This window comes from Engraulis encrasicolus, chromosome 2, assembly GCF_034702125.1.
Source record: "Engraulis encrasicolus isolate BLACKSEA-1 chromosome 2, IST_EnEncr_1.0, whole genome shotgun sequence".
In the NCBI taxonomy this organism is placed as follows: domain Eukaryota; kingdom Metazoa; phylum Chordata; class Actinopteri; order Clupeiformes; family Engraulidae; genus Engraulis; species Engraulis encrasicolus.
Genome location: NC_085858.1, coordinates 53,213,219 through 53,228,742, shown reverse-complemented (window position 1 = coordinate 53,228,742; position 15,524 = coordinate 53,213,219). Strand labels below are relative to the sequence as shown.

Below are 15,524 nucleotides of genomic sequence, written 5' to 3'. Positions count from 1 at the left end.
GCAATATTTATTAAACTGAATGATTAATACGGCATATGATTTTAAATTCCAGTCACAGAATCGCATCAAGATTCTTTTGAACTTTATTCTTCTTTCCCTCCGTATGTGCCTCGTGCTTTCACCGTACAGACTCGTCCACGTAATTCGAACAGACTGACCAAATACCAACTCTGCGAATAATTCTCTTCAGATGGAGTATACGTGACGTAATTTGAACCTCATTCAAGAGAGTGCCGTAGCCAAACACCGTGCGGTATATTAAGCCGCGCCACATCAGGAGCTGTCATTTCAGCACCACAGCACCACCGACTACGATACTTATCACAGTAGCGCTAACGTCCACTCAACTGAACGGAGATAGTGCACTCATACTGGATAGAAACACGGAGGATTTTACTACTTTTAGATCTGGATTTTGGAAACAAAACAAACTTGTGTCGTTGTTTTCTGTGTTTTTGGGGAAAACAGCGGGAAGTTAAGAGTGTAATTGCGCTGTGAGATTCGTATGGACGCTTGGTTGTTGCCTGGTGAAATTCTGCTCATGTATTTTTCATAACTTCTGCAGATTTATGATGCTGTACTTTAGAGCAATGCTGTCTGTCGAGCAGCTCCTTGTTCGTTTTGTGAAAAGCATAGAGTAATCTTTGGTCTCAATTGAGTTGGAAGCGAATTTAGAGGGGGGCTGTATACAAATGTGGTCTTAACAGGGGATAGATTGTTTCTCTATCACAAGTAGACACCTGTTTGTCTGTGCCAGCTGCCGGAATGATCACTTTGATTTTAGGATTTTTATGCATCTATGCGCTCGGTAAAGGGCAAGTGGCTCGCGCGAACGTTACGAAGGGCAACCGCTTTGTCTGCACCGCCGTGCCCGCGGGCGCTGATCTCAGTTGCCCCGTGTCTACAACCAACCGGGTTCAGAGCGCAAGTCCTCAGGAGGAGGAATTGAGGAATACCATCGTGCAACTTCGGGAAACCATTTTGCAACAGAAGGAGACTATCGTCAGCCAGCAAGGAACCATAAAAGAGCTCAATGCCAAACTTTCTCGGTGCGAGGCTCAGGCGCAGGATGCTCCGCGAGAGGGCAAGGGCAGGGGAGGCTCGCGGAGGAAAGACTACAATAAGAACACAATGGGGGACCTTCCACGCGACCCTACCGAGACCGTAGAACAACTTGGAAAGACCATGCAAGGTCTGAAGGATCGCCTTCAGAGCTTAGAGGTAAAATAAAAGCGTAGAAATATAAAGTGCTTATCAAGTCATGTGGGAAATCTTACTTGTTGATTTTAATGTACAATTTTGGCCAGAAAGTGAAATGAAAGTGTTTAATATCACAGGAGACGCAGTCATCTGGATGTGGTCGTATTTGCAAGTGTCCTTCGAAATCGCATGGAGTGAAATAAAGCCGCTCTGCCTTGGATAGGTTTTGATGTGTTTCAACCGAGATATGAAGAGCTGGAAGTCCAAATACACAAATTACAAATCAGATACATACATCATTACAGAGCTGTTGTTAAAATGGGCTAAATGTGGCATAAAACTAGCGCAGTCACACGTGCAAGCAAGCAGTGGACAAACACCCACATGCACGTTCACATACGCAGCCACACGCGGGTACGAATTGAAGAGCGCGCGCGCGCGCGCGCGCACACACACACACACACACACACACACACACACACACACACACACACACACACACACACACACACACACACACACACACTGTGTGCTTAGTTGAATATTACGACCTGTGAATTAGTACCTAAAGTGCGTAAAGGAGTGTGGCAGTGTTTCTGTTTCAAACGTAAACGTGTCGCCATGAAACCTGTGCACCAGCTCCTCCAGTTTCCCCCCTCTTTCTGCCCTTTACCCCTCTATATCTACTTTGCGCTCGCTGGCTTCTTGTCAGCACAATGTCCAGTGCCAATGGTTTAATGTTGATCTATGTTTTGTTTTCAGCTACAGCAGCAAGGGCGCGTCAACACCTCAGGTGCGACCTTTCCAAACGAGCTGCGCGACCTTCTCCGGCGCCGCCTGAGCGATCTGGAGAACCAGCTGCTGACTAAAGTGGCTGAGCTGGAGGAGGAGAAGGCGCAGCTGTACAACGAGACGGCGGCACACCGGCAGCGGACCGAGAACACGCTCAACTCCTTACTGGAGCGCATTGCAGAGTTAGAGAGAAGTAAGGCTCCGCCATTGATAAACTGTCCATTGTGTAGGCTCAACACCCATCCCTTATGTGTACTTACAGCTGGGCCGCGAAGTGGCAATGAGATAGGCCTACCCATTGCTGTTGAGTTAATCGTGTCACAGGCGTGAAATCATGAGGACCGTTTATACCCCTGGTGAGGGTTCAAGATGGTGCAGATATATGCAGGCTGGACTTCCCCTCATACAAGTTACATTACAAGTCCTGGGGAATAATTCATTCTGGCTGTGCTGGAGGGTACTCAACTAAAAGGCCAAATTTGTGAATGGACAACATGGCGAGAACCTTGCACACTGGTACTTTAAGGGGAATCTATAATCCCTACGTGCATCTGTCCATGTGCCACACTGTCCTGTGCACGTTAATCCAGAGGAGTGAAAACTATCACGTGCTTCAGTTCATTTCCGTTGAGGAGGGGTTTTAGAGCTGAGCATAGGGATTCAAAAACCCTTGATTCCACTGGTGTGACGTAAGACTGTTATTTCATCCTTTCCCTGGATTCCGAGCTTGCTTTATGCTTTTAGTACTTTGATAGGCTACACTGACGTTCACGAGATACATCCGCAGGGAATGCGTTTATTTACGCCCCAGCAGGCACGCAACAACAAAGTTCCGTTTCAAAGTAGTGGGTTAGGTACTGTATGGGTAGACAGCTGTGTTCAGAGAGTCAGTCCAATCTTAGATCCCTTGACTGCATTTCTCCTTGCAAGTTCTAGGAAATCTTCATTAACACCCCCCCCCCACACACACACACACACACACACACACACACACACACACAAACACACACACACACACACACACATTAGCACATCGACAGTCTAATGAAAATCGCACCATGTGCTTGAAAGTGGAAAACTGAGTGGTTCCTGTAATAACTATAATGGGCCAGACCATAGCCATAATGGAATACCAGCCGATGACTAGCGATGAAAAGCCACAAAAATAGACACACTCCTGGGCAGATCCGGCAGATCCCCCAAAAGTCAATCCATTGAGCCTTTAATTGCCAACCTTTTGTGGCTTCAGTATAGGCCTCGTTTGCTTTATGGGCATTAAGGGGAAGCCATCAAGTGTCCCACCTGGCAGGTGGCTTGTCCTCCAGATCAATGGCTGGACCTGCGGAGATGAGGGATGGTCCACTCCTATCCAATGAGTCATCTGAGACTCAGCCAGTGGCAGACTGGATCCCAGCCATCTGCTGTGACCTTCATCCATCACTTGGGTCATCTTTTTTTCCCTCCTCCTCCTCCTCCTCCTCCTCCTCTTCCTCCTCCTCCTCCTCCTCCTCTTCCTCCTCCTCCTCCTCCCTCAAGCTCCACCAGACATCACACCACACGTCTGTCAGCGTGCTACCATTTTTTGACACTCCTCTCTTGTGTTTTCTCTCTTTCTTGTGTTCATTCTCCATGTCTTGTCCTATCTCCCCCGTCGTCTTTGCTTTCTCTCTTTCTCTGACTTTTTTTCTCGCTCTGTCTCTTCATCATCATCATCTCTCTCTGTGTCACTCAGCACACGCTCTCCCTGTCTCCTCTCTCCTACCACCAGTGGCGTGGAACAGGGGGGGGAAACCCTGACTCATTCTTAGGGCCCAGCCCACCTGGGGGGGCCCATCGGGGGCCCTCCTATGGAAAATGGTCCATGGAAAATGTTCTTGAGGGGCCTATGAAAGAGGTTGTTCCTGGGGCCCCAAATTTGGTGCTACGCCCCTGCCTACCACTCTCTCACTTTACTCTTCTCACTTTTTCCCCTCGCCTCAGGTAACAGCGCTTTCAAGTCTCCGGAGGACTTCAAAGTGTCTCTCCCCCTGCGCACCAACTACCTGTACGGTCGCATCAAGAAGAGCCTGCCGGAGATGTACGCCTTCACCGTCTGCATGTGGCTCAAGTCCAGCGCCAGGCCCGGCATCGGAACCCCATTCTCCTACGGCGTGCCGGGCCAGGCCAACGAGATCGTGCTCATCGAGTGGGGCAACAACGCCATCGAGCTGCTCGTCAATGATAAGGTAAGGGGGAGTGGGGGTGATAATGTATTGAGTATCAATGCAATACTCATTGAGGGAGTGGTAATGTAATGACTATTACATTACAGAACATCACGATTCCAGGGGTCATCTTGTGCTGATAACAGGTTAAGATTAGAATAACTTTAACAAGTTAGTAGGCACTATGTAGAATATGCAGTACAACAACCCCATCATTTACATTTAACATTACATTTCATATTTCATTACATTCAGAAACTACAGTATGTGTCAGTAGGGGTGTAAATAATAATAGAAATGTATCGATATATCGCGATGTAATCTGAGGATTGAATCGAATCGCATCGTATCGTGGGGCATTCTTAAGTATCGAAAATAATCGAATCGCTGGCCCCTGCCCAATGCCCTAGCTCCATAACATAATAGAAGTGGAAAAGTAATAGGGAAAAAGTCTAATCGAATCGTAGTGTATCGTATCATGGGGCATTCTTAAGTATCGAAAATAATCGAATCGCATCGAATAATAATAAGATATCGATATTGAATCGTATCGCCATGGAGGCTGTGATTTGCACCCCTAGTGTCTGGGTGTATTAAAAGGAGTGCAACAGACCAATGGAGCTGCTCATCAATGAGGGTCTGGGAGGTCCTTACCTGTACATGGCATGGCAAGACCTTACAGGTCCTAATTTTACTGTTAATTAGTAAAGGAATAAAATACGTTTATTAAGTTATAGGCACTGAGGTGTAAAAGAAAGTGAACCAAGTTCGTTTTACAGCATCACTGCCACTAAAGGACATCTGACCAGCTCTATTCTGGACGTTCTCTTGGTTTTACCTTTCAGAATGAGTCATTTGGGCCAGCTGGTATTTTAGATTTTAGATGGAGAGTTTCTTACATAGCAAGGCTCCTCCAATGTATACATTTTCAGAAAAATGATCCTGTTTGTTTGGATTAAGTTGCATTACATTGGCAGTTATTCGAAGCTCTTAGGCCGGGGACGTGCTTGCTGTGTGCCTTAAATTACACACTCAGCCATGTGCGATCGAATATACATATTGCACCGCACACGTCTGCGTACCTTGTGTCAGGTGTTCTCCCGTCCTGCAAAATTGACATCAAATACCTATGGCAACACGTTTGCCCATAAAATGTGCCCACACACGTGTACCCTGGAGCAAGTATGTCCCGGGCCTTATAAAGCGCTGCTGTGCTCTATTAAGAACAGCTTCAGAAAGGGTAACTTGGACTTACTAACTTGGACGTACTTTGATTAATGGCTCAGAGGTCACAGACAGGACTGCGGTTTTTGTTTTGGCCATTACTGATGGCTGACCATTAAACCACAATGATCCATCATCAGACTATATCATCTTGCATGCATGAACGAATTGGAGAGACACAAATAATGATAGGCACACGCGCGCGAGCGCACACACACACGCACACACACTGACAGACAGACAGACACACACACACACACAGTCAGACAGATACACACACACACACACACACACACACACACACACACACACACACACACACACACACACACACACACACACACACACACACACACACACACACACAATAACAGAGACATACTCATTCAAAAACCAACCCAGATAATTTTGATAACAAAGGCAGCTTCTCTCAAAACAAAGCCGCCGTCTCTCTCCCAAATGACAGACTCCATCTTCTCCTGATAATTAGATCTCTGTGAAGATCCCCCTTCATCCGGCAGCATTGTAGACAAAAGGAGCAAAGTTGCAACCAAACTGCTTCACAACTCCTCAGCTCCTCTGACAGCTCGATAATTAAACTTCCTAATTGCCCAAAAGAATGCCCCTGTGTACGGACCCTGTCTGGGTGCATTGGGTGCAGTTAGGGCCAACGACAGCTTTGGCCAGGCCCGGGACGAAGTCATCTGAAGGCCCCCCCTCAACGAATACATACAATGTAATGAGGACCCAATTCTGGTCCCCCTGTCTCCCTGGGCCCGGGCCTGGGACTCTTTGTGCCGCCCCTATCGGCTTCTCTGCTGGTGGTGTTGGGTGCAGCGAGCGATCAAGGGAGAAAGGGAGCCAACGAGGCCGCCTGAGAGAACGTGTCAAGGCTGTGGAGTCGCCCAACACTAGACACACACCAGACACACACATGCACACACACGCGCGCACATACAGACACACACAGACACACACACATACACACACACACCCCGACACACACACACACACCCACACACACACACGCACACACAGCCACACACACACACACACACACACACACACACACATGAACATACACACGCGCGCACACACGCACACACACACACACACACACCAGCTACCTTTGCATAAATCATTGTGGGCACAGCAGCAGCTAGTTGTTTTCCTGAGGTGCCAAAATAATTAAGTGGCAGGGAAGGGAAGAGGAGAGGAGGGAAGGGAAGGGAAGGGGAGCAGAGCTATAATTTCCTCGGCATGAAACGAAAACGGCATGAGGGCGACCGTGTCGTGCCGTGCCGCGCAAACGCCCGCTGGGGACTCAAGTGGGGCATCTCCAGTGGAGTCAGTCACTTCGCCTCTCTTCAACACCGCCCCCGTCCCACCGTGCCACAGCACCACCCTCTACCACCACCACCCCACCCCGTCAGACCCCGCTACTTCGCTACTTTCCTTCTGAAACACCTCGCCTCTCCTCACTTCCCTTCCACCGTGCCACCGCACCACCCAGGGAAGCAGTCGGGAGGGGGGTCAAAGGGGTCAGTTGTCTCAGGCCCAGGGCGAGAGGTGGCCCAGATATGCGTCCTAATTAATTTTTATAGTAAGGGGGGACCCTTTCAGATGACTTTGTCGCGGGCCCGGCCAAAGCTGTTAGTGGCCCCGGCACCATCGCACCGCACCGCACCGCACCGCACCACCAACTACCACTACTGCCACCACCACCACCACCACCACCACCATCATCATCCCAGACTCCACTAGTACTCCACCCTCCCTTTCCCACATGTCAGTTTGACATCTTATCGATGGAGGCAGCCCTGCTCTCTGCTCCCCCAAAACAGCATGCATAAAACATGCGCACATTCGTCTGTTTGTCTGTGTGTGTGTGTGTGTGAGAGAGAGAGAGCGAGCGCGCGAGAGAGAGAAATAGAGAGGAAGCGTCACAGGCTCTCTCTCTATGTGAGGCTGTGTGTGTGTGTGTGTGTGTGTGTGTGTGTGTGTGTGTGTGTGTGTGTGTGTGTGTGTGTGTGTGTGTGTGTGTGTGTGTGTGTGTGTGTGTGTGTGTGTGTGTGTGTGTGTGTTACTTGTCCTTATACTTGTGCGTGTGCATGCATCTGTGTGAGTTTTTCTCCGTGTGTGCGTGAACCTGCATACAGTGTGAGCATGTGTTTGTGTATTTCTGACGTGTGCATGTGCATGCACCTGTATGCGTGTGTGTGTGTGTGTGTGTGTGTGTGTGTGTGTGTGTGTGTGTGTGTGTGTGTGTGTGTGTGTGTGTGTGTGTGTGTGTGTGTGTGTGTGTGTGTGTGTGTTCTCTGGGAGGATGGCGAGGACTAAATTGAGGCTTATTAATGCACCTCTCAGAGCAGACCACACACTCCAACCCTCTTGAGTAATGGCTCATTTTCCGCCTCGTGCGGGCATGAATGCTTTGGCACAGTTTGGTTCCTGTGCAGTACGCTGCCACCACTACAAGAGCAGATGAGTGTTGGTGTGTGTGTGTGTGTGTGTGTGTGTGTGTGTGTGTGTGTGTGTGTGTGTGTGTGTGTGTGTGTGTGTGTGTGTGTGTGTGTGTGTGTGTGTGTGTGTGTGTGTGTGTGTGTGTGTGTGTGTGTGTGTGTGTGTGTGTGATATAGTGATATAATATACAGTGTATAGTGATAGATGTATATTTAAATAGATAGAGAGACAGAGAGAGAGAAAGAGAGAGAAATTGAGAGAATGAAAAAGAGAGAGAGAGAGAGAGAGAGAGAGAGAGAGAGAGAGAGAGAGAGAGAGAGAGAGAGAGAGAGAGAGAGAGAGAGAGAGAGAGAGAGAGTGTGTGTGTGTCGCATATGTGCGTGTGTGTGCATATGTGTGTGTAAGTGCATGGAAGGGAGAGTCGTGGCTGTCTGCCTTCCCCCCTCTCAGCTGATGTAACCAGTGCATCAAAAGAGCCAGTGGCTTGGTACTGTCTTTTGGTGTCACTAGTGTTCATTAAAGATGGAGATGGTGGCGATACCAAAGCGTTCTGTCTTTTTGATAAGAGCTGCCTTCCCACTCAGGGCCTGGCCTGGAGTAATTGCCATGCACACTGGCAGAGCCACGGCTTTATAGGTCATGTGCTCTCACACTGTATGAGTGTGAATCTGTATTGGTCATAAATACACTAAATACTATACAGTAGTAGGGGTGTAACGGTATACAAAAATCACGGTTCGGTACGTACCTCGGTTTTGGGGTCACAGTTCGGTACATTTTTGTAACAGTATATCTGCCTGATGGAGGTCTAAGGAGCGAAAGCTTGCAAGTCAAGTAAAGCGTCTTTGCACAAAAATAGACCTGAAGTGTGCGGATTGTCTTCTTTTTATACAGTAACAGTATATATGAAAGGAAAATACATTCAAACTGCTACTTTAATCAGTGTGAGAAATAGCCCTTTTCTCAAGGTCTCACAAAGAACAAGCCTCTGCACCTCTTTTTTCTTGCACTCTGTCTCAGTGTTCTGCATGAGCCATGGCATATAGTGTAAAAATGCAAATGTAAAAATGTAAATGTAATGTAAAAACATGAACAGAGTAGCCTGTCACTCTTCCTTTCGGAACAGCACTGTCTGGTTCGGTACAAATACAATACTTTACCTTTACAGGCCTACTATACCTTATATGTACAGTATATGTGCCACATGATGCACGACATTGCAGGTTTATACATCAACGGTTTGAAATTATGTGGTCAATGTTGTAGTGATGGGTAAACTCATGTGAAAAATTGTTTTAAAAGTAGCTTACAGTTGGGAGAGATTACCCACCTACCGGTATTAATAGTGTGAAGTTGATTGACCATATAATACAGTTTATGCATTAAATACCACTTTTTATCATTCCAAAACCACAACAGATCATTTACAGCTTTTGCATTAGATGCCTCTGAAACCTCAGATACTGAACACTGCTTCAGTAACCACCAAACTTGCTTTAGCCATCTCTTGTTTTTTTACCTTGTACACAGTCTGTTTGATTTTTGGGCATTTGATTTTCACCATGCATAACATTATGTCTAAAAATGTTGTTTTGTGTTACTGTGTCAAGCACTCTGGGATACGCTCCACATTCTGTTGCCCATTTTGTGCCGTGACAACAAGGGCATTCTGTTCCACCCTGCTTCTCTTCTCCTCTTTTCTCTTCCCTGCTTCTCTTCTCCTCTTTTCTCTTCCCTGCTTCTCTTCTCCTCTTTTCTCTTCCCTGCTTCTCTCCTCCTCTTTTCTCTTCCCTGCATCTCTTCTCCTCTTTTCTCTTCCCTGCTTCTCTTCTCCTCTTTTCTCTTCCCTGCATCTCTTCTCCTCTTTTCTCTTCCCTGCTTCTCTTCTCCTCTTTTCTCTTCCCTGCTTCTCTTCTCCTCTTTTCTCTTCCCTGCATCTCTTCTCCTCTTTTCTCTTCCCTGCTTCTCTTCTCCTCTTTTCTCTTCCCTGCTTCTCTTCTCCTCTTTTCTCTTCCCTGCTTCTCTTCTCCTCTTTTCTCTTCCCTGCATCTCTTCTCCTCTTTTCTCTTCCCTGCTTCTCTTCTCCTCTTTTCTCTTCCCTGCTTCTCTTCTCCTCTTTTCTCTTCCCTGCATCTCTTCTCCTCTTTTCTCCTCCCTCCTTCTCTCCTCCTCTATTTTGTGCCCTGCTTCTCTTCTCCTCTTTTCTCCTCCCTCCTTCTCTCCTCCTCTATTTTGTGCCCTGCTTCTCTTCTCCTCTTTTCTCCTCCCTCCTTCTCTCCTCCTCTATTTTGTGCCCTGCTTCTCTTCTCCTCTTTTCTCCTCCCTCCTTCTCTCCTCCTCTATTTTGTGCCCTGCTTCTCTTCTCCTCTTTTCTCCTCCCTCCTTCTCTCCTCCTCTATTTTGTGCCCTGCTAAATGTCACCGTGTGTCTTCCCTGTTGTTCTGCACTGTAGGTGGCTCAGCTCCCCCTCTCCATTAGCGACGGGCGGTGGCACCACATTTGCATCACCTGGACGACCAGGGACGGCTTCTGGGAGGCCTACCAGGATGGCGAGCGCCTGGGCACCGGAGACAACCTGGCCCCCTGGCACCCAATTAAGCCGGGCGGAGTGATTATCTTGGGCCAAGAGCAGGTGAGATCATACATCACACATTCACTTGTACACACACAGACATGCATGCGCGCACACTCATATGCGTACATGCGTACACACACACACACACACACACACATACACACACACACACACACACACACACACACACACACACACACACACACACACATACACACACACACATACACACACACACACACACACATACACACACACACACACACACACACAAACACACACACACATACACACACACACACACACACACACACACACACACACACACACACACACACACACACACACACACACACACGTACGTACATGTGTACACATACAATGCATACACACACACACACACACACACACACACACACACACACACACACACACACAGTATCCCCTCCGTCTCTGGACCCTCGAGGGAGGAGGCTTTAGAGTCAGTCAGTCTCAATGGGAGACAGTCTTGGGAGCAAAGAGGGAGCAAAGCAACACATCAGACCTCTTTCTCACGCGACAATGAGCAGATTACGTCACCTTTACTCTCCACAACTAATGGCTCTCCTTCCCATCCCACCTTCCCTGGTGTCACCTCAGTGTATGCACTCTCTTGTGCCCCAGTGTTTACGCTACAGACCGCTGGGAGGAAAGTACATAGTATATGTATATAAAAATAGGACACTTGTGTCACGTGCACCAATGCACAAGAGAGCAGAGCAGGCTTAGATGTGCATTTAGCCTAATGCGTGGCCGCTGTGTAGGACACACATGACCAAACACCTCATTTAGTATTCACCTAAGTGGGCCTCGACGCTGACAGCAGAGGAAAATGTAATTGGGAGCTGTTGCTGTGAGCATTACGGAAAGGCTAACAGGCATGTTTAAAAGAACAAAGTAAAAAGCAGGGAGAGAACAGAAGAATAGCAAGAAGAGAAAAGAAGCATTGAAGTCATATTGCTGCATAGTGTGATGGTTTAAATACATGTGTGAGGCTATTGGACCGCAGAGAAAAAATGCAGTAATTGGAAGCGCTTGCAAGTAAGCATTAGGGCAAGGCCACAAGGCCTATTATAAAGTGCAAAGTCAAAAGCAAGGACAGAACAGAAGAATGAGAAGAAGAAGCAAAAAGAAATCTGCAAAGTCCCATTGATGCATGCAAAAGTCCAAAGATCCGTGCACAGCTTCTAGGTTCTAGGTTAATGCAGACAGAGTGTTCAATATTTCAAAAGAAAGAAGTTTACCACAGGTTACCACGCATTTCTCTTCTGCGCGTCATCAGGTTCGCTCAGGGATTACCTGAGGTCTGTCAAGTGTGGCTTAATACCATTAAGTCAAGTGATCTTCTCTTAAACATATCAATATATAATATATTGCTATACTAATATATTTTAAATGCAAAATATAATACAAAGAAATACAGTATATACAGTAGAAACACTGAGCAATACCATCCAATGTACACATTATATATATATTTTTTAAAAACACCATTACTAAGTCCCATAATCTACAGATGCTCCCTAAAAATAAGTTGTGCTATAGCCTAATCAAAGTGGCTATTTCTAATTGCTCCTTTATGTTTGTCAATTATTGATTTCAGATTACGCTTAGTCTGACCAACATACATTAGTCCACATGGGTGTGTAAGCATGATGCATTGATGCATATTGTGATGGTTTTACGTAAATGCATGTCGTGAAAATAATAATATCAAATTGAGCTTTAAACCTACGTACACGTCTGTGGAAAGCAACTTCGCTGATTGGATGTTGGAGATTAAGACTGAAAGCAGCAGTTATGGAAGAGCAGGAAATAAGCACCAACAAACAGTTAACAACCATCCTGATGCACAATTTTTAATATTTAAACAGATCATTTCAGCAGCAGCATCAAGATGACCTAAATTAATGAAGAAGTGCAGCATTAATCATAAATGATGTAGCGATATTGACAATAGACAGCAATGTATATTTCCATAAGTTTTTAATGGTTCTTTGAGCAACACTGAAAGTTTATGCAGTATACTCACTGAATGTTCTTACTTAACCAAAGTCAAGAGGAGAGGGTAGGATAAGAGATCTAGGCTCTATTAAAGGATTGAGAGCAGTGACAGTGGAAATTGGACTCATAAATGTCTATTCAAAAGTCTTACAAAAGCCGTACATAAAAGCAATCCAAAATAGTTTTTTCCCTAATTTGAAAATAATGTTTCCATAATTGATTCAGTGGTTCGCTAAATTGTAACAGGATGAAAGACGTTTCTGATTTCCCTCCAACGTGTATGACAAACTAAGCAATTTTGAAAAAGCACCTCTCTGCAATTCTCTGTTCTATATTCTGGATGAGAAAGATTTGGAAAAAAAATAAACTGAAGTGACTCACAGAAGACAAAAGCTAGTAACTTGTTATTGCTTTGATGCTGACGTGCATGTCCTCACCTAACACAGGGGTTAACCCCTTAAGACACGGTATTATAAAATTAGCTGTTACCAGAATGGCAATGATCAAGTCGTAGTGTATTACTAAAGGCCCCGTGCCCCGTCATGGTAGTGTGGTACTATAGTAGTTAACTTTCAATGTCTATTACAGTGTGCCACAGGAGGTACAGCGTGCATTAAGGGGTTAACAAACTGGGGGTTGGTAGCCCTAGGGAGGTCGCGCAGGTACTGCCGAGGGCTCTTGGAGAAGAGGGAATGCTTGCATAAAACCCATACACATGTGCACATGTCTATGATAACACATCAACAATATTGACTTGTGGTGAATTTCAAATGAAAATTTAGCAATGTTACAAACGAAAATGGTAGGCATTTGGACTATGTCGTAATATGGGCGTGGGACGGGGACCCGAAATATTCCTGAGTCCAAAAGGGGGTTGATGCCCTAACGCATCATCCTCCCTAGCCAGGCCGCGCCCTAGTGATGCAACACCTTCAGTGTTGCTTCTAGTCAGGCCAGGATCAATTAAAATATTGTTTCTGAGCTCCAGAAAAATCGGTAACTCCTCCCACTCTGTCGGGAAGCAAACAACCAGCAGCAAACCAAGGGAGGCGGGTCAATCAGTGGCGTTTGGGAAATGTTAACCGTTATGCTCTTTGTCAGACCAAGTCTCGAAGAGATTTTAAAGTCGATGATAATCAGACTACATCCTGTCTAACGTATCCTCCTCTCTTTAATTCCACCTCCCAGGACATTGTCGGGGGCCGTTTCGACGCCACGCAGGCCTTCGTGGGCGAGCTGAGCCACTTCAACATGTGGGACCGCGTCCTACGCCCCATAGACATCTCCGGGATGGCCAACTGCTCCTCTTACATGCCTGGAAACGTGGTGCCCTGGGTGGACGCCAACGTGGAGGTGTTTGGTGGAGCCACCAAAGCCGCCCTGGAGATATGCGAGGATCGGATGTTTGATAACTAAAAGCTTGTGGGCAAGTCTGCACTTTTGTTGTTGTTGTTGGGTTTTTTTCTGTTTTGAAGGGTGTTTTGTGGCTAGCTAACTCATCCTTTCTATGCTGCTCTTCACACTTTTGTGATGGACATGGGGGTGAGTCAAGACTGAGCTTCAAGAGTATTCACTGTGTTCTCTTATTGGAAAGTTTTTAAAAAACAAAGCAAAACAAACTTTCCCTGGTCTTTTTTTGTTTGTTTTCTTTCGTCTCGTGTCCTAAAAGTGTGTCTGTGTTAGCACATGTGACGACTGGCAATCTGAAGCTGCTCTTTCGAAGTCTACCAGTTGGTTAAATATGCTTCTGTGGCTCATGGTAATGAAACAAAACATGTAAAAAGCGGTTTGCAACTGTGAAAATTATTTTTGTATGTGCTTACTATCAGAAGATTCTATATATGTATATAGCATTACTGTGGATTCTAGCATAATATTGTGGGCAACCCAAACTGAAATGCATGGGATTATATAAATGTTAGGTTTCTATCATGTTGTGTATGTGCACTATGACATTGCAATCATGACCAGCATATGCTAAGCTGTGTCAAAGGATCATGAACATGTGTTTGGAAAATGAAGACCTCTATCCACACGCAACATCCTCTGTTCTGCATTGCAGTGAAGATGCTTTCTTTCGTGACATTGTTCTACCTACCCCCAGCATCTGTACACGTGCGTATAGGGTCATGTAGGTATAATGTGCGTGGAGGTGTGTGAGCCCATGTGTGTTGCGTGTGTGCACAATGCTTGAGATTAGCGTTGGGAACATTTGACACGCGTTCTTGTACAGCTCGTCTAATACACCGTCCTCCTCTTGAGCAGCTGCCACCCTGAGCTGCTTTCGTGGGCTCACTCAGCCCTGGCGAGGTTAAAAACAAAGCAGAAAAAGCTGCCAGACCTGGCCGGAATACAGCTGGGCGCTAAACGTCAGCTACCCCATCTGATCGAGCCTGTTCGTGAGTGTGTGTGCATGTGCGTGGGAGTGGGATTGGAGGAAGACTGGCTGAAAAAGACCCCTTCATATATAAATGCATAAGCTTATTTCTTAATACAAATTGCACTCTTGAAAGAGAATGGAAAGTTGACCAGCAAAGCGGCTTTGTTTTTGGTTTTTTATCATTTGTTTGTTTATTTATTTATTTATTTATTTGCACTTGGCAAACAAGTCAGCGAAGTCAAGAACAAAGACAGCGAAACTCCATGATGGCGCCGTGCCATGCCAAAAGACTAGAAGAGTGAGATGAGGTCTCTGGCTCTGTATTATATAAAACCCACATCATATTAGGATGTGACTCATCACTCATCCTGGGATATTTCCCACCCCCCATCCCCACCCCCACCCCACCCACACCCTAAATCCTGATGAGTCTTAGCCTGAGCAGAGACATCATGTGCTGGGAAAATACCAGGAGGGTTTGGGGGGGGGGGGTGGAGAGGAAGAGGGAAGAGGAAATCACCATCACATGGGAGCTACAAGCCACAGTTAGAAAGAAATTATTTTTTAATGTTTTTCGGAGGGCAAATGCCTTGGTCAGTTAGCTTCATGAGCTGTTATTATGAAAGGAAGGTTTTTGTAGGTG

The 15,524-nt window shown here is 46.2% G+C and overlaps 1 protein-coding gene across 1 annotated transcript; it reads left to right on the top strand.

Annotated features, from left to right (window-relative positions):
- Positions 1–521: 521 nt before the first annotated feature.
- On the top strand, positions 522–14,269 carry nptx2a (neuronal pentraxin 2a). Its single transcript, XM_063191497.1, has 5 exons — positions 522–1,221; positions 1,963–2,185; positions 3,973–4,217; positions 10,336–10,515; positions 13,690–14,269. Exons 1-5 carry the CDS (start codon positions 766–768, stop codon positions 13,915–13,917), a joined length of 1,332 nt encoding a protein of 443 aa, XP_063047567.1. The 5' UTR covers positions 522–765; the 3' UTR covers positions 13,918–14,269.
- The last annotated feature ends 1,255 nt before the right edge of the window (positions 14,270–15,524 follow it).